At 37.6% G+C, this 21,744-nt stretch overlaps 1 protein-coding gene across 2 annotated transcripts in view; it reads right to left on the bottom strand.

Moving 5' to 3' along the window:
• Positions 1-221: 221 nt before the first annotated feature.
• The window catches only part of PRKG1 (protein kinase cGMP-dependent 1), a 1,186,243-nt gene continuing 1,164,720 nt past the window's right edge, over positions 222-21,744 (bottom strand). The window contains exons 11-18 of one of the 2 annotated variants that reach the window (XM_065894586.1): positions 19,669-19,808; positions 18,464-18,553; positions 11,675-11,816; positions 10,380-10,543; positions 4,302-4,424; positions 4,158-4,220; positions 2,874-2,940; positions 222-1,068 (exon numbers count right to left, since the gene is read on the bottom strand). In XM_065894586.1, coding sequence (XP_065750658.1) covers positions 970-1,068; positions 2,874-2,940; positions 4,158-4,220; positions 4,302-4,424; positions 10,380-10,543; positions 11,675-11,816; positions 18,464-18,553; positions 19,669-19,808 — 888 coding nt within the window. In that variant the 3' untranslated portion in view covers positions 222-969. The remainder of the gene's footprint in view (positions 1,069-2,873; positions 2,941-4,157; positions 4,221-4,301; positions 4,425-10,379; positions 10,544-11,674; positions 11,817-18,463; positions 18,554-19,668; positions 19,809-21,744) is intronic. The other variant, XM_065894585.1, reaches the window with a different exon arrangement.

Here is a 21,744-nt window from a genome sequence, read left to right as displayed (position 1 = left end):
CTATATATAGTTTTTATTTTTTTGGATGGATCTTCATCCCTCTCCAACCCACCCCACCCCACCCTACCCTACCCTAAGGGCTTATTTTTATAAAAGGGAATATTTGAGGGTGTGTGAGATAAATAAAAACCAGTTGGCTGCTAGTCATTTATTTCCAGGACCATCTTTAAGCACGCTATTTAAAAAGATATGAAATGGTTTGTGAATTGCTTTTGTCCCACTCTGTCATGCCAATTTATCAAAAAGAAACAAATATCATGCATGTTGTGTTCTTCAGTCCTCTGTGAAAACACATATATACCTGCTATGAGAGTTCTCAGCAGACTCCATAGCAGTTGTGCTTTTATCATATCAATTTTTAAAATCTGTCAGAAAGGAAAGGTAACATTCAGTCTCGTCATCAGCACTGCTGGGAAAGAAAATCATGAAACTTCTAGCACTGGTTTGACATGAACTCTGTGACCAGCAGATGTGTGGTCCTCTTGTATACGGTATTTACACCAGCTTGCAGTAACAGAGTCTACAACCCTCACTTGAAGAAAGGGAAGAGTCCAGTTTTTGTACCACAGTAATCTAATCTATCGTACCCAATATATTATTTTTTGATCTCCTTGATAATTCTAGCAAGGTACTGACTCTCTTTGAAGTGTTTCTTACAGTCTTTCAAATTATAATCAGAGCAAAGCAAGATCATTGCAACCATAGAAAACATTTCTTTACTGGTGAAAGGCTTTGCTTCAGGACCACCATGTCAACTGCTATTTTTAGGTTCAAACAGAAAACATGTAAAGAGCACTATTGTCATCTAAGCAATAAGTCCTAATGCCACTGTAGTTACTGGAGCAGCATCGATCAAAGGCATCATGGTGACCCCGAGCACTAATCTTCTCTCTTTCTTTCAGGTTTGCTGGCAGCTGTGTCTCAGAAAAAGCTGTCTTCAGCAAGGCAGAAGCAGGTAAGAGAAATACATTAGAAGTCTACGTCCCATCCTGAGTTGTCGTCAGGTGGTGGTTCGTCATTGTCCTCAGGGAAACTGTCAAAATTGCTTGTGTCTGTGGGTGATGCGACCTGCGAACAAGAGAACGAACGGTAAAATTTTCTGATTTTTTTAGGGGCCTTCCAAGCTAGATTTTTAAAACATTCTTTATTCAGTCTGTATTCAATGGCTATTTTTGGAATGTCTACCACCATGAGCAGGTTTGTCCTTTGTCTTGGGGGTTACAGTGGTGAATAAAAATAGACATGGCTCTTGCCCTCATAGAGTTTACACTCTAGGAAAGAATAAATTGTGTGAGTCAAACAAATAATTACAGCTGTAGACAATTATAAACTTTGGTTAGTGCTATGAAGAAAACGTACAAGGTGTCATGAGTAAAAAAGAGTGATTGTGGAAAAAGTATTAAACCTAAGAATTAATGGTTTCCATAAAGAGGGTATATAGCACATGCAAAGGTCCTGAGGTGAGAAAGAGAGAGCTCCATGCTATGAAGTATCTAAAAGAGGTCAATTTGGCTACTGTATAAAAGAGGAGGGGAGTGAAATGAGAAATAGGCAGAAGTCATCTTAAGGATTTCGGTGTATTTATTCTAAGTATGATAAAAAGCCCTTTCTAACCTTAAGCAAAAACTCTTACAAATTTACTGGGCAAAGTCCAATCTGCAGAGCATGAGTAAAAGCAGTAAAGAAACACTTTAATTTTCCTTATATTCTATAATATTTAGGACCTCATATTCTATTTTATATATATATATATATATATATATATTTCCCCCATATAATTTAACACTACTGACTGCATAAAAGGAGACGCCTGGTAAATATAAGTTAGGATAATTTAGACTTAATATTTACCTCTTCAAGTTTCTTATACTGTTCTTGTTCTAAAAGTAAAACTTTATTAATGCAGTTAGCATCTGTAATTTGCTTTGTGAATAAACATAAATATTAGCGTAGAAATAAATCTTAGAAGTAGGAAAAATATTTCTGTAGAAGAAGTGATCTTAAATTAGTCCCAGAAAAAGGAAGTATAGAAATGAAAGGTTCAGGACTGCAACGCAGCCCTCTCCTCCTTAGTTGAGACACATCACATTTTATTAGCTAGATATCGTATTGTACCTATAAATGCAGTCAATTGAAATCTATTTCAGGTTAATGATAGCATGTAAACACTTAGTCGACTTAGTGGCTTAGCAGTTTAACAAAACACCTAATGTGTTAAGAAAAGAGAATTTAAAAGAACACCATTGTGCTTAGGAGTGCTTCAGAGTACTATGTGGGCAGGGGCAGAGGAGCTATGTGGGGCGGAAGTGAAACAATATAGGCCAGGAATTGAAAGCTGTTGAAACTGATTGCTGGACTGTTGAGCACACCCAACAGGAAACCGAAGGGCTGGGAATGTTTTGTTGTGGTCCATTTGGGTTGGACTCTTGGAGACACAGAGCATGGTGGAGAGTAAACTGAAATCATAAACAGAAGGTAACAATAGCAGATAACCGTAACTCACACCAAGTATACTCAGGTACACACTAAATTGTTAAGAACTTATTGCATCTTGTATAGAGAGAAGATGTACGTGCAAACAGTGTACATAGTTTTGGTGGTAATTCACGAATATGACTAAATAAGGTTGTGAATATATTCTTGGGCGAAGATGTATGAAGGTTTTATATTATGAGGAAAAAAGATTCATGATACTCTTCTGTCAATATTTAACACCGTTTTTAAGCTTGGATTGTAGAAGATGTCACTATTTTAATCTAGTATTTCTCCTATAGTTTATCTAATCTGATCATAGGATAAAAATAGCAGACCTTTGATGACTGACAAACACCTTCACGTGTGTCACACTAGTACAAGCTGGAAAGTCTACTTACACTTGGTATTATAGGAGGTGTCAAGGTGCCTTTTCTTAAGCCTTCCCAATTAAAGCCCTCAAACCATCTAAGAAAGGAAAAGAAGTAGATAGTTAAAGACATTTTACCTCAGCTGAAGTCTTCGCATTGCAACCTGTGTATGATGTCCATGACTGATGGAAAACAGGCAAACATTTTCAATTTAATTGCATGTTTTTAAATGTTAGCTTATTAAATGGAATGCATATTTTTAAAAAAATCTAATTGTCAAAATTTTAGACACTAATTAGAAAGCAACTCCTTTTTATTCTAGGAATTTCAGTCATAATGTCTCTCGGACCTTGTTCCTACACAATCATTATAACTTAAGAAATGTCATAATATGCTGGGCCCTACAGGAGATTTATTTTAAGAAGGTGGAATCAGGGCATGAAGTGTCAGGACAGAAAATTATCTTTCCATCTTTGTCAGTGATTCAGTGGGCAGCCTCAGTTAATTAACCTGTTCACATCACTGTCTTGGTCTCTAAGTATCCCATTTTCTTTCTTTTTTCTTTTTGGTAGAATAAAGGTATTTTGCGTATGGCTTTTCTGTAGAAATGAGGGCCAAATATCACAGAAGGTTTTTTGTTGTTGTTGTCTTTGAAAGGTTTCATCATTCACAAATGCTTACACCAAATTCCTGGCAGGCCTTTTAGACATTCATAGGGTAAACACATTCCTCTTGGTAGATACGTGAATTTCCTGTGCATGTTACAGAAACAGACTAATAGGGAAAAACCAATATGGTCTTAGTTTAGCTTTCAGATACATCCAGTCAACATGGATAAGGTCTGATCTTCAAGATGCTACTATTGCTTGGGAAAAAAATAGATGCTATGACAGAGAAAAAAGACTGTTAACTAGGAAATGGTTGGAAAAATATATTTTAGGTTGACTCAAGGAAATGAGGCATGATCTATGGTGGAGTACTTTTGTTTTTAATATTCTGGTAGAGAATAGAATTCCAGGATTAAAAATATGTATTTCTTCTTCATGCTCAAGAGGAAAAGTGCTAGTTAGTTTGAGTCAGGAAAAACTAAATTCAGTGAATCTGTTGTTTAGAATGTCAGAGGGTCAGATATGTCTAAATAAAGTCCCAGAGACGCAACTCGAAAGGTCTTAAATAACAAGGCTAACTAGTCTACATGTCTCCTTGGATATTCCCATAGACTAATTGCATCGGTTATATACAACCACTACCTTAAAAACATCAGCCTGGGAAAATACTTTCTGAAACCTAAAGTTATAAGGAAAGAACACTTACTTGTGCTTTTGAATGTCTTTCACTCCATTTTTCAAATTCCCTAATCTTTCTGATGGATTATCCCTAAAAATAAAATAATTGTTAAGGAATCTAATTGTTTCCATATTATGATCCTTTAAAAAATAATGTGGTTGAAATGCTTACCTGCATAGTTTTTTAATTAAATTAGCAGCATTTTTGGCAATCTTCTTTGGAAATTCTATCATGTCAATCCCCCTCAATATGATGTTATAGGTTTTCATAGGATCTGGGCCTGAGAAAGGTGGGCTGCAAGAATGAGAGACATGAAAAGAGATAGTACTTGGTTTTCTAAATAAGAACACTTATTGTTATAACTCCACAAATGACAATTCTTATTTGGGGACATATTAATAGTGAAATGAAACTTGATTAATGGCAAAACAGTGTGGAAATGTTTCCAAGCAAATTGTTTAGCAAAACCCATAAATGGGTCAAGTTTGTCCACTGTTCCCCTCATTTCTTTTCAGTGATTACACTTGGGATGAAGTCCAACATCATTAGAATGGGCTACAAGAACATCACTGGTGTATGACCCCATCTCATGCCATTACTGCGCTCACTCACTGGGATCCAGGTAGACCAGCCTTTCTCTGCTCCTCTGAAGTACCCAGCACTCTCCCACCTCAGGGCACTGTTAGGTACTTCCCAGGCCTCCTGGCTAATGCCTCACTTATTAAGTGTTATGCTGCTTACTCAAAAAGGCCTGCTCTGATCACCCAAATGTAATGAATCATATAAACATTATCAACCAACAAACCTAATGTAATAATCTAATACTGGAATTTAAATTTTAGTCTAAGTTAGATTCACCTGTTACACTCTTATAGAACCCTGTATGCCACTTACTATACTTTGTAACTACTTCATTTTGATGAGTATTTGTTTTATGTCTGTCTTCCCTTCCAGTCCCTGCTGGTATTCCCAGAGTCTGGTGGAACGCCTAACACATAGTAAGTGGTCAGTAAATATTTGTTGAACTAATGCTTCTACAGAACAGTGCTCTTCCTATCCTTTTTTCTCCCTCTTTATCCATCCTCAGTAGATAACCTAGTGCAAGACATCCTCTTTGTTAGAAAGGATGTGATACCCAATCCCTCATAAGCTAGATCTGTTGGGTTATTTACCTATCCATCCTTGGACTGTGGCTTTGTGCCAGGCTCAGGGAATACAGATGTGACTAAAGTCAGCTCCTTCCATCAACTTTCCCACAGTTCAGAAGGGAACTGTAAATCAACTCTACTCCAATAAATTTTAAATTTTGACAGCTGATTTCTTAGGGCTCATTCATGTTTCTTGGGGGAAGACGTTTTCTGGATTATTTTTTGTCTATCCATAAAATTAGCAGTTCAAATATTTCCTTCTATTGAGAAAGTTGAAAACAATGAATTGCTTAAAAAGGGCTGTGTGCATTAAGGTTTTGTCCCATAAGTACTTTCTATTGGTCATTAAGTGTCACGTTAAACCACTCTTTATAATGTATTAATATCCAATTCTATTTAGTATTCTAAGAATTCTTTACATAATGTTATGATTGAATATTCTCTCTACTCTCAAGTTAATTTGCCAGTTTTTAGTTTAAACATGAAGAACCACCACATCTTGGAGTTTCTTGTTATCAACTTGTTCTTTCTAACATAATTTTATTAAAGGTGACTTTTGCAAGCCATGCATGTTCTGGCCAAGATATTCAGGCAATATGTGAAACATATAAAGTATTCAATTTAATTTTACTTGAAGTTAAGCTGAGGAATTTCAATATGTGCTTCTGCACCAACAACATTAAAAAATGTTTTTGCCCAGAAATATACCCATGCACCTCTGGTCAATTAACCTACAACAAAGGAGGCGAGAAAAGACAGTCTCTTCAATAAGTGGTGCTGGGAAAACTGGACAGCTACATGTAAAAGAACGAAATTAGAACAATCCCTAATACCATACACAAAAATAAACTCAAAATGGATCAAAGACCTAAATATAAGGCTGATACTATAAAACTCCTAGAGGAAAACATAGGAAGAACACTCTTTTGGGCATAAATCACAGCAATCTTTTTGGATCCACCGCCTAGAAAGTAAGAACACAAATAAATGGGACCTAATTAAAAGCTTTTGCAAAGGGAAACCATAAACAAAACGAAAAGACAACCCACAGAATGGGAGAAAACATTTGCAAATGAAGCAACCGACAAGGGATTACTCTCTATCAAAAAACCCCCCAAAAAACCCAATCAAAAAGTGGGTGGAAGACCTACAAGACCTACATAGACATTTCTCCAAAAACGACATACAGATGGCCAAAAAGCACATGAAAAGATGCTCAACATCACTAATTATCAGAGAAATGCAAATCAAAACTACAATGAGATATCACCTCCCCTGGTCAGAATAGCCATCATGAAAAAGTCTACAGATAATAAGTGCTGGAGAGGATGGGAAGAAAAAGGAACCCTCCCTGCACTGTTGGTGGGAATGTAAATTGGTGCAGCCACTATGGAGGTTCCTTAAGAAACTAAAAATAGAGCTACCATATGACCCAGCAATCCCACTCCTGGGCATACACATCTGGAGAAAAACATGATACACACACCCCAATGTTCACAGCAGCACTGTTTACAATAGGCAAGACGTGGAAGCAACCTTATTGTCCATCAGTGAAGGAGTGGATAAAGAAGGGGTGGTACATATATACAGTAGAATATTACTCAGCCATAATAAAAGAATGAAATAATGCCATCTGCAGCACCATGGATGGGCCTAGAGATAATCACACTGAGTGAAGTTAGCCAGAGAAAGACAAATATCATATATCACTCATATGTGGAATCTAATTTAAAAAAAGCAAATGAACTTATTTACAAAACAAACAGTTACAGATATCAAAAACAAACTTATGGTTACCAAAGGGGAAACGTAGCAGGGAGGGATGAGTACACACATGCTACTCTACATAAGATAGGTAACCAACAAGGACCTACTGTATAGCAGAGGGAACTCTACTCAATATTCTGTAATAACCTATATGAGAAAAGAATCTAAAGAATAGCTATATGTATAACTGCATCACTTTGCTGTACACCTGAAACTGACAGACAACACTGTAAATCAACTATACTCCAATAAACTTTAAAGAAAAAATATTTTAAACACTTTGGAGTTTTCTTTTTTATAATGACATAATTCAATTGTAAAAAATACTTAAGATTCCTAGTTGTGAATTATGAGAAATAAGTATTCCTATAGTCATTCCTACCTTCTCTCTCCCACCTTAACTTTTAAAATTGCCAAAGACTGTAACACTTCCATTCTGCTCAATAACCAAATTTATGTTGATTCATCTCTTAGTTGACTTGGTCATACAGTAGTGTTTCTAAGAAAGCCCTGGGGTACACACTTTAAGCGCTTTTTTAAAATTTGCGGTATGCGGGCCTCTCACTGTTGGGGCCCCTCCCGTTGCGGGGCACAGGCTCCGCGGCCACGGCTCACGGGCCCAGCCGCTCCGCGGCATGTGGGATCCTCCCGCACCGGGGCACGAACCTGCGTCCCCTGCATCGGCAGGCGGACTCTCAACTACTGCGCCACCAGGAAATCCCTAGCACAGTTCTTGACAAAAGTTATTGGTTACTATTTGTTAAATGATTACAGGTGAATCCCAGATGTATTTCATTTATTCCTTAGTCATTGTTAAATTGCTTTCCTCACTTTTTTTTTTTTTTTTTGCCGTACGTGGGCCTCTCACTGTTGTGGCCTCTCCCGCTGCGGAGCACAGGCTCCGGACGTGCAGGCTCCGCAGCCATGGCTCACGGGCCTAGCCGCTCCGCGGCATGTGGGATCCTCCCGGACCGGGGCACAAACCTGCGTCCCCTGCATCAGCAGGCGGACTCCCAACCACTGCGCCACCAGGGAAGCCCTGGGGTACCCACTTTATATGTTGTCTTTAAGAATAATTTAAGAATAACTTGATTTTGTATAAATTAGTTGAGTTGTACTCTCTCTCAGAACTACGTAGTTCTTAATATTCTATCTTTTGGCATTAAAGGTGCTATAGAGAAAGTTGAGGCCAACAACTTGAATTCTAATCCTCCTCACTCCCATCATCATATATGACATGCTTTTGTAGCTTAGAGACTATATAATTATTCCTTATCATTGAAGCTAGGAAATTGCACTAGGACACATGGTGGTGTTATGACTGTTTCCCCATGGTTACTGTTGATCAAAATGATCCACTGAGACCATCTGTGACTGGTCTATGTCATGAATTTTCTATCATGTAATTGAGTATGTTTTCTATCCCACTTGTAATCCTCTCTTCATATACAGTTGTTTTTCCTATTTCCTTGGACTTCTGTATCTTCTTTCTGTAATAATTTCTATATCCTTTTTTTTTTTCCTAAGGTCTATCTACTATCTCCCTGGCTGACTGGGTTTTTAATTGCTATTATTCTATTTTTCTGTTGCTTATAATATGATTTTCAGCTTTGTACTGTTCTTGAGGTCTGCAAGTTTACTAATTTTCATCTATGAACACTTACAGACATTCGTGAAGTTACTTTTTTAAAGAGATCATGCTTTCAACAGCTGCAAAGAAATTCTAGATAACAATTTGAACTCTTCCCATGTTTCTCTGAATCATTTCTCCTGTGGTATTTAGCTGCCTTTGCCTATGTATCTTTCATCTAAAATTAACAGAAAACACCAACGAGGTTTGTTAATTTGAAGTCAACGTAAGATGTTTCAAGAGTAATGGTATAAAATGTCCACAAGTGGGCTTCCCTGGTGGCACAGTGGTTGGGAGTCCGCCTGCCAGTGCAGGGGACACGGGTTCGAGCCCTGGTCTGGGAAGATCCCACATGCTGTGGAGCGGCTAAGCCCGTGCGCCATAACTACTGAAGCCCATGAGCCTAGAGCCTGTGCTCCGCAACAGGAGAGGCCACCGTAATGAGAAGCCTGTGCACCACAACAAAGAGCCCCCGCTCTCTGCAACTAGAGAAAGCCCGTGTGCAGCAACGAAGACTCAACGCAGCCATAAATAAACAAATAAGTTCAAAATGTCCACAAGTGAAATAAAAACCACCACATAACTGTTCCTGGTAATGGTAGTACTAGTAGTAGGTGTTAGCATCAATGGAGTGCTTCCTATGTTCTAGACTTTCTCAGTGCTTAATAGATTCACTGAATCCGCACAAATAACCATGAGACTGAAAGTCCCATCTTCCTCTCATTTTCACTGTAGCTACTAAGTTCTCTTAAGTAATTCTTTCACATTCCACTGCATGCTTCTTCTTAGATCTGAATTATGGGAATTATCTTCAAACTAGCCTCCCCATCCCTCTTCCAATTTGCTCTACCCATTACTGCCAGCTTGTTTTCCTTAAATACCACAACACACATCACTCCTTTATCAGAAAATCCTCCATGAGTCCCTCTCTGGATGGAGTCCAAACACTGTTCTTGAAAGATGACTCTTTTGGATCTCCCATCATTTCTTAACATGAACCTTTTACACGTCTTTGCCCACTACTCCCCCTCTATTTAAGCCATGCCTTTCTGCCTGGAGTGAACTTTGCTCTCTGTATTCTTCCTGCAAAGCCCAGCTAGTCCTACGTTCTTCAAAAGCCTCCCTGGACAAACTTAACCTTCTTCTGAGCTCTTCAGTTCATAATGACCTTCTTAATTATTGTCCTGAGCACAGGGCTTGGTGGCATATTTGTTCCTCTTTTCCTTGAGTTTATAGTCCGTTTTATACCTGGTCGTATCCACAGGACCTTTTTTAGTTGTTGATGACTACAATATTATTACACAACAGATCTGCAAAGCATTTACGTCTCACTTAGATATAACAGTTGCTAACAGGTTCTCTTATTTCTACAAATAGTTGACTCTGTATTTTTATATGACTTTCATCTTCCTTGCTGGCTAAATGACTAGGCTCAGAGATCTCACAGAAAGACACTAGATGATTCCACATTCACATATGTATAAATAATGAGAGTTGAGAGTTGATGTTGAGTTTGTTCTCCTCATCTGACCCATTTTAGTTTTTACTTTATGAATTCCTGGTTATCTGCAAAACTGATTAAAAAGTGTGGTAACAAGATCTGGTGAAAGTACTTTAAGATGGTCTCGTCAGAGTGACACAGACAGGAGTGTGTAGCTGTTTGCTGGTCTATTTTTATCAGCAGTTCTCTATCAATGTCCATACCTGCCAGTCAGAAGTTCATACATTAGGATTCCCAGTGACCAATAGTCGGCTGAAATGTCATGGCCTTTGTTCAGGATGATCTCTGGGGCTACATACTCTGGAGTCCCACAAAAAGTCCATGTTTTCTTTCCAAATCCTATTTTCTTTGCGAAGCCAAAATCAACCTTACAAAGAGAAAAAAACAAGATATTCCAAGCCACTTTTGATTAAGCTTAAAAGCAAAAAGTTACTTTGTTGAAGTATGCTGATGATGATAATAAAATAAAAACAGATTTGAACTATTGTAGTCCTGTCTTCTAAAAGAAGTCCTCTGTATATTTCAAACAAACAAAGCCTCCCTGCTCAAGCTCAGTTTCAAAAGGAAAAGTTGAAACCTTAACATAGGATAAAATTCACATCACCGAAAATAAAGGCAAACTTTTCTTTATGGAAATACTTTCCATTTTTCCTTCTTTTATGCCAGTGGAGGTTGGGGTATAAACAAATAATTTCTCCTTTACTCAGGCATATTTTCCATATATCTGCTGGACTTAATGAAGTGGACAATTCATTTAGTGTTAATTGAGAAGCCATTTTTATTGTTGAAGGAGCTGAGTTACAAAGCTATGGGACCAATAACTCTGTCCTTGGAAAACAAAGAGATAAAATCGAAACGTATTCTTCATTTTTCTAGAAAACTTTTGAAGCAGGAGCCTCAAATGCAGAAAACCATTTTTTTTCTAAAACAACTGGTTGAGAATACAAATAATTAACTATCATTGATGTGATTACTTTGAAAATCATAGGTTGAATAAAAATTCCAAAAATTTAAAAAACAGAATCAGGCACTGAAAGATCCAAAGTCTACGAAAGTTACACATTTTAAAATAAGAGAACTTCCCTTCTACTGTAGATCTTTAGAGCTCTTGGCCAATTTTATTATTACTAATATTATTACTAACATGGCCTGGATAACATTGCCAGCAAGCCCTTTTTTTCCATTAGCATTACGGTATTCTTTAAGATAATGATTCATGGTTCTCCACATATGACCTATTCCCTTTGGATAGCAGAAACCCAGCTAGACCTAGGACTTCTACGAAGCTTTTCTGGGTCTACGAACACATGCAAGCAAGCGCGAGCCTATTTAAGCATGTTTTGTCAGCAATATTATTAATTAAAACCTAGCCAATTTAATTTCTCATAACCTTTACATAACTTGAAAGAATAGTTAGTTGAAAACAGTAACGCTACAGCCTGTTCATTAGCCAGTATTTTAAAGTGCAGGGCAGAAACCATGTGTGAAACACACTGACCAATTTGGCGTAACCTCGGTGGTCTAGGATGAGATTTTCTGGCTTGAGGTCCCTGTAAATGATTCCTTTGGAATGCAGATAGGCAAAAGCTTCTACCACACATGCTGTGTAAAATCTGGTTGTAGAATCTTCAAATGAACCTCTGAGACACAGAAAACGGAATAAAAAGTAGGAAAGAAATTAGTTTGTCTAATAAGGGTCAGTTTCTCATGTCACTATATTCCTACGCCAGAATGTGACCCCAGAGACCAGTGTCCTACTGGCCAAATGTCCTAGGGCTACCTTTGGATACTGGGTTTTAAAAAGCATCTGAGGGTTAAGTCAAGGAATTCTTTGCCCTTATGAGTAGGATGGTTAAATCTAACTTCCTGAATATACTGAAGAGGAGGTCAACCACATACCACGTTTCATGTACTTCGTGGATTCCTCACAACAGCCCATTCCAGTGTTAAAAGGCAGTTACAGAGGTGGGCAGAAGAGAGGCAAATCCTATTTTAGACCTCGTCTACCAAGGGGTGTTTTTTAAAGAAGGGTTTATGAGTTTAGTCATATTTATTCTTAGTTTTTTTAATCTTTCTAAATAATAGAGATGTGGCTCATGAGTGTGAATAAAAGTTAATGTTTTCAAAGAACCACTTTGGAAATGAGTTACAATGCTACTGATAACAGATCGCAATCGAAGTATTCTGTCTGAAACTTCTGTCAGCAAGACAAATAATATTTCCTATGCTACTGCCTTCTTATTAGAAGGAAAAGATGGAGCTAAAAGATAAGGAAAAAGGCAATTGGAAGGGAATGTGTATTAAACTTGATTATGATGTTTAGCAAGAAAGCTCTTTGTCTCTCTGTACGTGTATGTGTGCGTGAGTGTGTGTTTATTTAATGAAATAACAGTAAAGGAAAAAAACCTTGGCGTCTAAGGTTGACTCCTTGGTTCTAGGGCAGAACCTTTATACTTTACCTGTTTTTTTTTCCCTATGGAATCCCTTAGAAAGATAAACTACTTTTTTCCCCCCCTCTTCTTTCCCAAGTAGTAGTAAATGCAATTAAATAATTTCGTGAAAATTCAAGAACATTAGTGTGAACATCAGCTCTTGAGTTAGCTGAGATGTAACAGGACAGCAAGCACTCAGGTGGTTTTGGGGAACATGCAGCAAAGCGGAGGCCCAGAGCTTGCTTTCATGAGAGTCACTGATACCAGTCTGCATCTTGCTCACATTTGCTTCTTTTTCAATATTGAGAAATTCTAACAAACCGAAAAGTACGATACGGCTGCTATCTTGCAAAATTTATCAGTGAATCTAAGGCTAAAGCAGCTATCTTTCAGGTCATGTTTTAGAAATAGGCAGTGTCTTCCAGAAAGGGATAGTCTTCATTTTAACTACTAATGTCCCCTGAGTTGTCACTGAAATAATTAGCTCTTCCCAAAGGGAATATCCTTCTTTTGAAATACAATTCAGGGCATGATGATAGCTACTCCTCTAGATACTAGACTCTTAACTGTAATCACTAGATTTCTAGTATCTCTCTTCAACAATATCTGGATGGAACAATTGTGAATTTATAAGGACAAGAAAAAGTTTGAGAAGAATTGCATCTATATTAGGAAATGAATGGTATACATTATGCTGCAATTGTTTTCTGACTTGGAGCTATCTTTGCAGAACCAACACTATATAATCCTGTGTATTGGGAAAGGGATTAGAATAGCACCTTAAAGGTCATTTCATCTTTGTCCTTAATTAAGTATGTTTGTCTATCAAGAGCAGCATATTTCTTTGCGAGATCATTTGCCTGAAATAGTAAGCATCCATGTGTAGATAATTAATGAGCAACTTTATACTGAGTGCTGTATATGACTTCAATCCCTTCTCAATGGAGAGCACAGCAAAGCAAAACAGTCTAAACAAAACAGTACATAGAATAGAGCTTTGTCTTTTTTCACATTACATGCCTTGTTTTAATACGAAAACTGATTACTTCCTTGTATCAGGACTGTCTAATTGCAATATGGGTGGGCCTTTTCAAAAGCCTACAATTCTTGCTTCCTGTTAGAAGAAGAGTTATTTCTGCAGTTGCAATGCTGGGCAACAGATCTGTTTCCCTTAATATTCAGTTGTTAATAAAATGGAACCAAATGGACAAATGCATTTTTTCTGTAAAGAGAGTACACACTTACTGAGAGATCAATTTCTCATGACATCTCTGAATGGTATTCATATTTATATTCTGAACAAGCTGATCATTAGCAGAAAGACGAAAAAAATCCTAATGCAAACTCAAATTCATCAGAGGAGGCCGTAGGTTACGAATGTGCGCTCTGAATGAAGCAAAATCCTGGGCTCAAATCTGGCCTCCACTTACTGTTTAATCTTAAGTAACTGACTGTACCTCTCCAGGTCTTAGTGTTGTCATGTGCAAAATGAGACTAGTAACAGAAACTCTTTGGGTTGTTGTGAGGATACAAAGAACTTGAGGCGTGTATTAGAATAAGTGCCTGGCACACATCTGGTACTCAGTAAGTAGTAGCCATTGCTATTGAGCACCAAAACCTCTTCTTTAGCGCCTCCAGTGTCTTAATCTAGGAAAAGTGACTGATATAGGACAGTCTCTTGGGGATGGGAGTTTGCAACTCTATCACTACTACTGAAATATTGGATTAGCCAAAATGTTCGTTCGGGTTTTTCCCTAAGATGTTACCTGAACGAACTTTTGGGCCAACCCAATGTTTGCTGCTTCTCACTGCAAAGGCTAATTGCCGTGAGTCAGCTCTGAAGCGTTTTCTGCTAATCTCTGTTCTTTTCACTTTCTCCATGCTTCTCCCAAGTGTACAGGTGAAAATTATCCTTATATTGCTTACCAATCAAAACCCTCCTTTTTCATCATGAAGGGAACTGACCATAAACATCCATCACTGGGTCTTCAGTTCTTGACAGCTTGTTTCTGAGCCATTTTGGAATTTGGAGGGCTCTAGAAAGCTGGTTTCTAGCCCTTCAACAGATCTGTATTGAGTAGCTCCCATATATAAATATATTTGTAGCTGATTTTAAAAATTAAACTAAAAATTTGTCTCAAATCTGTGTTATGTGACAAATCAACACAATATATGCACACAAAATGTTTACCAGCAACACAACATTCCCCTATATAGCTCTTGTGTCATTTCAATTAACAAGTAAGGGATAGGTCCTTATATCCTCTTCGGGAGGGAGTAGGTGTTTTATCTTAGCTAGATGGCAGTAGATAACAACAATTTGCTTCAGGGGATTTGAGGGTTATGTATACTTATTGATAGACTCAAATTAAAATGTAATCACAGTGTTTAATAAACTTGTCATAACCAAGTCCCGAAATGGCAGAATGTAACAAAGACAAAGCATCTCTCACTGAAAGACAAGTTCCCTCTTTTCATTGACTAGTGACAATAATCATTAGTGAGTATATAAACCCGAAGATGCTACAGGTTTATTGCCAAAGTAGGAAGGCTAAATTATTATGAAAACGGACTCATTTCCTTAAAGGACTTTCAACCAAATTAAGAAATGACACAGATTCCACCTAATGGGTCATCTAAGATGGAATTTAAGTAATCACCTCCCATAAAATAGCTGGAATTAAGGAGAATGTATATAGAAAGTCACTTGCTGGCTTATAAAACACATCCAGGAAGACTCAAGACCAGAAGTGAGATGTGATAATTATGGTTTCTTATGTAATTGTTTAATACGTTCTGTAGGAAAAATTAACGCACACTTTAAAAAACTCAAATTAAGTAAATGATATTAGAATATGTATTAAATACTAATATTAATATGTAATATATACTAATAACCTCTCTCTCTCTCTCTCTATATATATATATATATTAACCACTTACATTTTTAAGAAAGTTGTGGTTGACAATTCTGTAACTGTTATAGAGGAGAAGTGAATAAAATATAGTTTGTACCAATCTATTCCAAATAATGGAACAGAATTTGTGGAAAAAAGTCACAAACTAGAAGATAAAACATGATAGCTAATAAAGGACAAACCCGGGAAATTGCAACAATTAACATTTCAGTGCTATAGTTCCTATTTCCAAGATTAAAAAAAAATTTAATAGTCCTCAAAATCTGTTTGTATATATGGTATCATTTTAATTCCTTCTTCCTGACAACAAATAAAAAACTGCTCTGTGTTCTTTTTCTGTGCTGATGAGAAGAAAGAGAGTGAGAGGCAGGAAATGGTCAGCTCAGCTGCTAGGTGAAGGAAGGAGGATGTCATTGCTATAGGAGACTTCCTGCGCTAAATCCCTGAGGCTCAGAGGTCACACAAGCCTTTCTTCAGATTAACCTTCCCACCAATACATTTCCTTTATGCTCTCAGAATAGCTTCTCCCTTACTACTACTTACTGGGACCCGAGAGGAAAACTAAAGGAACTGAACAAAAAGGTTTATTTTGACTGAGGATACTTTTATATACACTGTGACAAATAGCATAATTAATTTCCTTTTTCTCTTGGCATTTATTTGGTTCTAACAGTTAATCTTTAGGATTTTTCAGCCCCAGTTTAAACAAGCAATGAGGAAGCTAGTCTGTGACAGTATTAATTGGAGCCTGGATATCCAAAACTATGCTTTCCCTTTAGCAATTTCTTACGTAGGAAAAAAAAAAAGTCTCTTGGAATAAAAGCAGTAAGGCTACATACATACTGAATATCTAAAAAGAAAGTTGGCAGGGGACAATGAGCCCGAGATGATTTTATATACGACAGCTTCATTGCTTTTCATGTCGAAGCTTCAGCCCCTCTGAATCTTTAGGAAGGATCAGGTAGCTGCTATTTCTCTGGATCATGCCTCCTTAATGAATATTTAGTACACTGGGGGGACTCAGCAACTGTGTACCCCAAATCCAAGGATGATAAAAGGGAAGACAAAAGAAAGGGTCAGTAAGCAGTCTGGTGGAGGTAGAGAAAGGACCATCACTGATCTTCTTCCTCCATCCACTCCTCCCAAGACAAGCTGCTTCTTGATAGCATTCCTTTGCTACCCCGACAAATCCAAATACATCTCACTTGTAAGCCTTGGCTAGCATTTATGTACCCCAAAAATGCAAAATCAAGTTAACTAAGGAGAAATATGAAACAGTTTTCTTGCAAAAAATAAGTTGAATATTGATGTCTATGCATGTTTGAGTGGACTTTAGGTTAACTTTTATTATTATTTTTAAAGCTATTAAAAATTTTTTTGTTGTTGTTGGTGTCTTGTTAAAGAAGTTAATAGAAGTTTAAAATCGCTGTTCCTTTCCCTAAGTGGCTTATTATTGCTTCAATGTTTACTTCTACCAGTAAATCTCCTATTCTAATTAGAACAAAGTAGGGAAGAGATTTCAAATAAATCAGTGTATTGGAAGGTCAGGTCAAAAATAATATAGTAGAAGCACATTAGGATAAACCAGATATTAACTCACAAATCAGAATATTAAGTTTCTGCTACATCCTGTAAGTTACGAAGCACGGGACCACAACTGTTTTATTTATCATTTTATCCCCGGCCTCTATCACAATGTCTGGCATATAATCTGTACCCAAAAATTAATTAACAGTAATATAGTAATACACTATGATATAATAGCTCAGTACAGATGTTAACCCTGTCCTCTAGTGCCAAAATGATACATTCCCTTATAGGCATATTTACCTTGAATTTAAGAAAAAAAACATTAATGTAATAGGACACAATAAGGTAAAAAGAAACCCATTTGTCATATACAAGTAAGGCAATGGGAATAAAAGGGCAGTGGGTACAAAGATATGAAGGTACCATAAGGATACAATTAGGAATGAGACTTCAAAGCACTCGTTTATAAAGAACTAGTTCTATTCTGGGATATCTACAAAATAATAAGCTGTCAAAAAATAACATGGCTTTCTGGGGGCATTAGGGCTGTCTATAGCTGAGTCTGAAAGATGTTACCTGATGAAGGAGAGCCTGTGGGGTGAGATTGTAACAAATAAGAAAAGAAAAAGATGTCTAAAGGTGAATATTCAAAGGAACAAAGATGCCTTTTGAATGTTATTAGGTCATTCAAAGAAAATTGTAGTTTTTTTTTAAGTAAACATTTAGGGTTGGTAGAATATTTTTTTAAATGATAGTCTGCTATACATAAATAGGAAATAGAAAATTAATTTTGAATAATTAAAAAAAATAAGCGCTAAAGAGACCAACTTTACTTGCCCTGAAAGGGCAAAGAGGAGTGTTAAGTGGGTTCCTTTTCTTCCCAAGACCAGGTAAGTCCTGAAAGGGATGGTTGGAAACTTCTGTTAATTTTGAAACCAAAGAGCAATGTAAAGGTAGAGGGAAAAGTTACTTTGGAAAAAATTCCCAGTGTTAGGAAAGATAGCCCATCTGGAGAATGAGTGGAACAATCCAACTGACAGTTAATCTAGATTGCAACTATAAAATAACTTTAATTCTCTTCATTGTTAACAGCAATGAAGTGAATTCTAGACATATAGTTGTCTGATTGTGATATTCAAGTTAAACTAAAGCCTCTGCATGTACCTTGACAGGTACCGTTTTTATGGTGGACTAATCCTATATCATTGGTTACAAATCTGAAACAGAGTGAGTTTCCTATTTACAGTCAATCACACGTAGATAGTGGGTTGTGACCCATATTTACATTTTGAAATACAAGCATATGTAAATATGACTTCTGTACTTTATAAAAATTGACTCTTCTTACAAACCATCACAGTCAACCACATTTTCAAAGACATGATAGAAATTTCTTAAAACTCTTACCGATCCCTGAGAATGGTCCAGAGCTCTCCACCTAGGCAAGCTTCCATCAACATATACAAATATTTGCTGTCCTTAAATGTTCTGTATAATCTGTGAATTGCAAACAAGAAAACAAAGATTATAAACGTTACTGTCTTTTAAAAGCATGTAAATGTTTTCAGTGCCCGGATTACAGTCTTACTGTTGATTTACCAAGCTTGAAATCTTATTAAAAGAATGAGAAAGATCTAAATTCACAAAGAGGAAAAAGGAAGCGATGGCTCATGACTAAGATTTTCACACTGTAGGGGGTAGTCTCTCCTTTGAAATGGATTAATCCAAATGATTATGAACCAAGAGGGCTTCCTGGGGTTCCTCTAATTCCAATTTGGCTAACGTTTCAAGTGGGGCCTCTTGAGCAATATTTAGTGGTCATAAACATGCAGTGTGCATGGATATTCAGTAGATGACACTTTAAAATATAGATGTGTATGACATTTACGCACTGTTCACTTAAATTCATGTGATACCCTGTTTTCATCAAGTGCCACTGGCAAATTAACTAGAAAAGCTTCTGCGTATTAAAAAAAACCCATTGTCTTATCAGTGCTCTCAAAATACTGAGATGGGATAGTCATTTCATTTTTTAACAACTTCAAAAAATATTCAAATAAAGAATATTCAAGGTAAAATAGTTTGATTTTTGGTATTTTGTCTTTCACGTACCAGAGGTCTATGCAGAGTTCTTGGAATAACATGATAAAAATGGAACATTAAGAACTCTGATATCTCCTTTGGGAAACATGTTCTTTTCACAGAATCTGATTCTCATTTAAAAAAAAAAAAAAAAAAAGAATCAAAATTTTAGTGGTTTTCTTTTTCTTTTTTCGGTACTCGGGCCTCTCACTGTTGGGGCCCCTCCCGTTGCGGAGCACAGGCTCCGGACGCGCAGGCTCAGCGGCCATGGCTCACGGGCCCAGCCGCTCCGCGGCATGTGGGATCGTCCCGGACCGGGGCACGAACCCGTGTCCCCTGCATCGGCAGGCAGACTCTCAACCACTGAGCCACCAGGGAAGCCCTAGTGTTTTTTTATTTAGTAAAAACTTTTTAAAAATCAGATTAAAAATTATGTTTCTTTGTGTGAATCAGATGTGTAACAGTGAGTGCAAATGTGGTTGCTTTTCCACTTGGAGTTGGGGACTTGACCCCTGGGGCAGGGTCTTTACCTCACTATGAAATCGGAATGAGCCCCCTGCATGATCTGCTTCTCCGAGCGGATGTGCTCCTGCTGTCTCGTATCCACGATGTGGCGTTTCTTGAGAATTTTCATTGCAAAGGTTTTGGATTCTTCACTTTTCAATTGGACCTTAAAGAAAGCCAGAGGGGAGTAAGTGAGGAAAAAAAAACCCCACAGAGTTAATATAACAGAATGCATTCTTAGCCCCAAATTAACAGGTGCGTGGAGCACTGAAATGACACCCCAAACACCACCTGTATCACAGTAAAGCCTTGCTGGAGCTGGGTTTGAAATCCAGGGCTCACAGCTATTGCCCAATCTCATTCCACTGGAACTGATGCATTTTCACTAACTGGATTGCCAATTAGTTTTGTGCCCACTGGGATTAGAAGAGGGAAAGTGTATTTGATTCTCATTGTATTATTTCATTTCATTTCAGATAATGTGTTTGAGTATACTTTACAGTTTTTCTCCTTCAGTCAGAAAAGTAAAAATAAAAACGAATTCCTTCTCCAGTTTTACTTCGAGTGTGGAAAAAGTAGGACCATATGGTCCTATACGCTTTTCCTCTTTTTAGTCCTAGTCCACAAACATTTCTAGAGTTATTTAATTCAGTGATAGACCCTTGTCTCTGCTGAGACTGAAAATTTGTGTACTGTTATTTCTTCTTTTTATCTCACAGTCTTTCCCTTCCATTAAAAAAAAAAAAAAAGATAGTAACAAGATTTCTTTCTAAAGACTTTGGAAACTACTTTTCTTTTCCTCTCAAATAGGCATGATGGCTTTAATCTTGTCTGACCATGAACCTTACTCCTTAGTTATACTAACTGGGAGACCTAAGCTGAACCTTGATGTCCCCAATGCTTCCAAGCCTCTGTTACAGCCCCACATGGCTCTCGGTGGCTCTGGAGAGAGCTTGGGTCCTCCAGATGACATTCCTCAGACAGGCTGCTGGTCTGTGTTCACTGTTTTACACAATATTTGAACAAGGTGACTTGCAAGGAAAAGAAGAGAGATAACTGAGCTAATCACTTAATGGCAATATAAAAGCGTTACCATTGAGTGTTCTCAAACCACAGAATTCTCAAGATAATACCAAACAGCCCATGTTTTTCTGAACTAATGAAAACCTTGGAGAAATAACATGATAAGCTGTTCCTGCTTTTCAGCTGAAGTGTGGCTGTCCCCTCTTTAGTTGTGAATTGTTTACTTTAGCTGCAGGGATAGTGCAGGGATAGTGAAGGTCTTAAGTGTCTTGCTCATGTACACATGGACAGACTGAATTCCATTGAGAGAACATTAATGTGGCAAGCTCTTTGGAAGAAAACACGAGGACACTTCAAATAAATAGGCCTCAGTCTGCTTCCAGCATCTGAGAATCTTTATGACCGGTTAGAGGGGAAAATGGATATTTGAAAATGCCTTAACCAGCTAAAGGCCCTCTACTCCATTTGTGAAACTCTTTGAGATGATAGATTAGTGTGATACAAATAGTTCTACTATAGTTCATAGTAGAATACAAAAATGTGAAAACCCACTTCTAAAAGAAACATGACATGAAAAATGAGCTGTGTCAGAGTGCTAACACTCAGAGGAGAAGAAATCAGATGGTATTCCCTCTTTAGAGTCTGCCCCAGGTAAATGAAGAGTAGATCACACACCTAATGTACAAATTATTCTCTTTAGAGATGGTAACACACATTTTTAACTGGTGCACAGGTTAGGAGGAAAGAACCCTGGCTTTCGGGGAACAGGTCTGGACTTAAATCCTGACTCCACGTAAGGCCTCTCTCAGTCCTCTTAGGCAGTTGAGTAACTGCTCTTGCTGAGGATAACGCCACCTACTGTATGGAGTTATTGGGACCTTAAATGAGAAAGTGCCACCGCATGGGCATTCAGTGATGGTCTCTCTACGTGTACCTTGGGTAGATCAAATGTTGTCTTTAAAACAAGGCCAGATCACGTCACTTCTCTGTTCAAAACACTGCAATGGCTTCCCATCTCACTCATGGTAAACACAAAGCTGTCACACAGTCCGACAAGGCCCTACATTATCTGAACCCCC

This window comes from Phocoena phocoena, chromosome 16, assembly GCF_963924675.1.
Source record: "Phocoena phocoena chromosome 16, mPhoPho1.1, whole genome shotgun sequence".
Lineage (NCBI taxonomy): Eukaryota > Metazoa > Chordata > Mammalia > Artiodactyla > Phocoenidae > Phocoena > Phocoena phocoena.
Note: the sequence above shows the minus strand (reverse complement) of the source record. Positions and strands in the feature narration are given on the sequence as shown.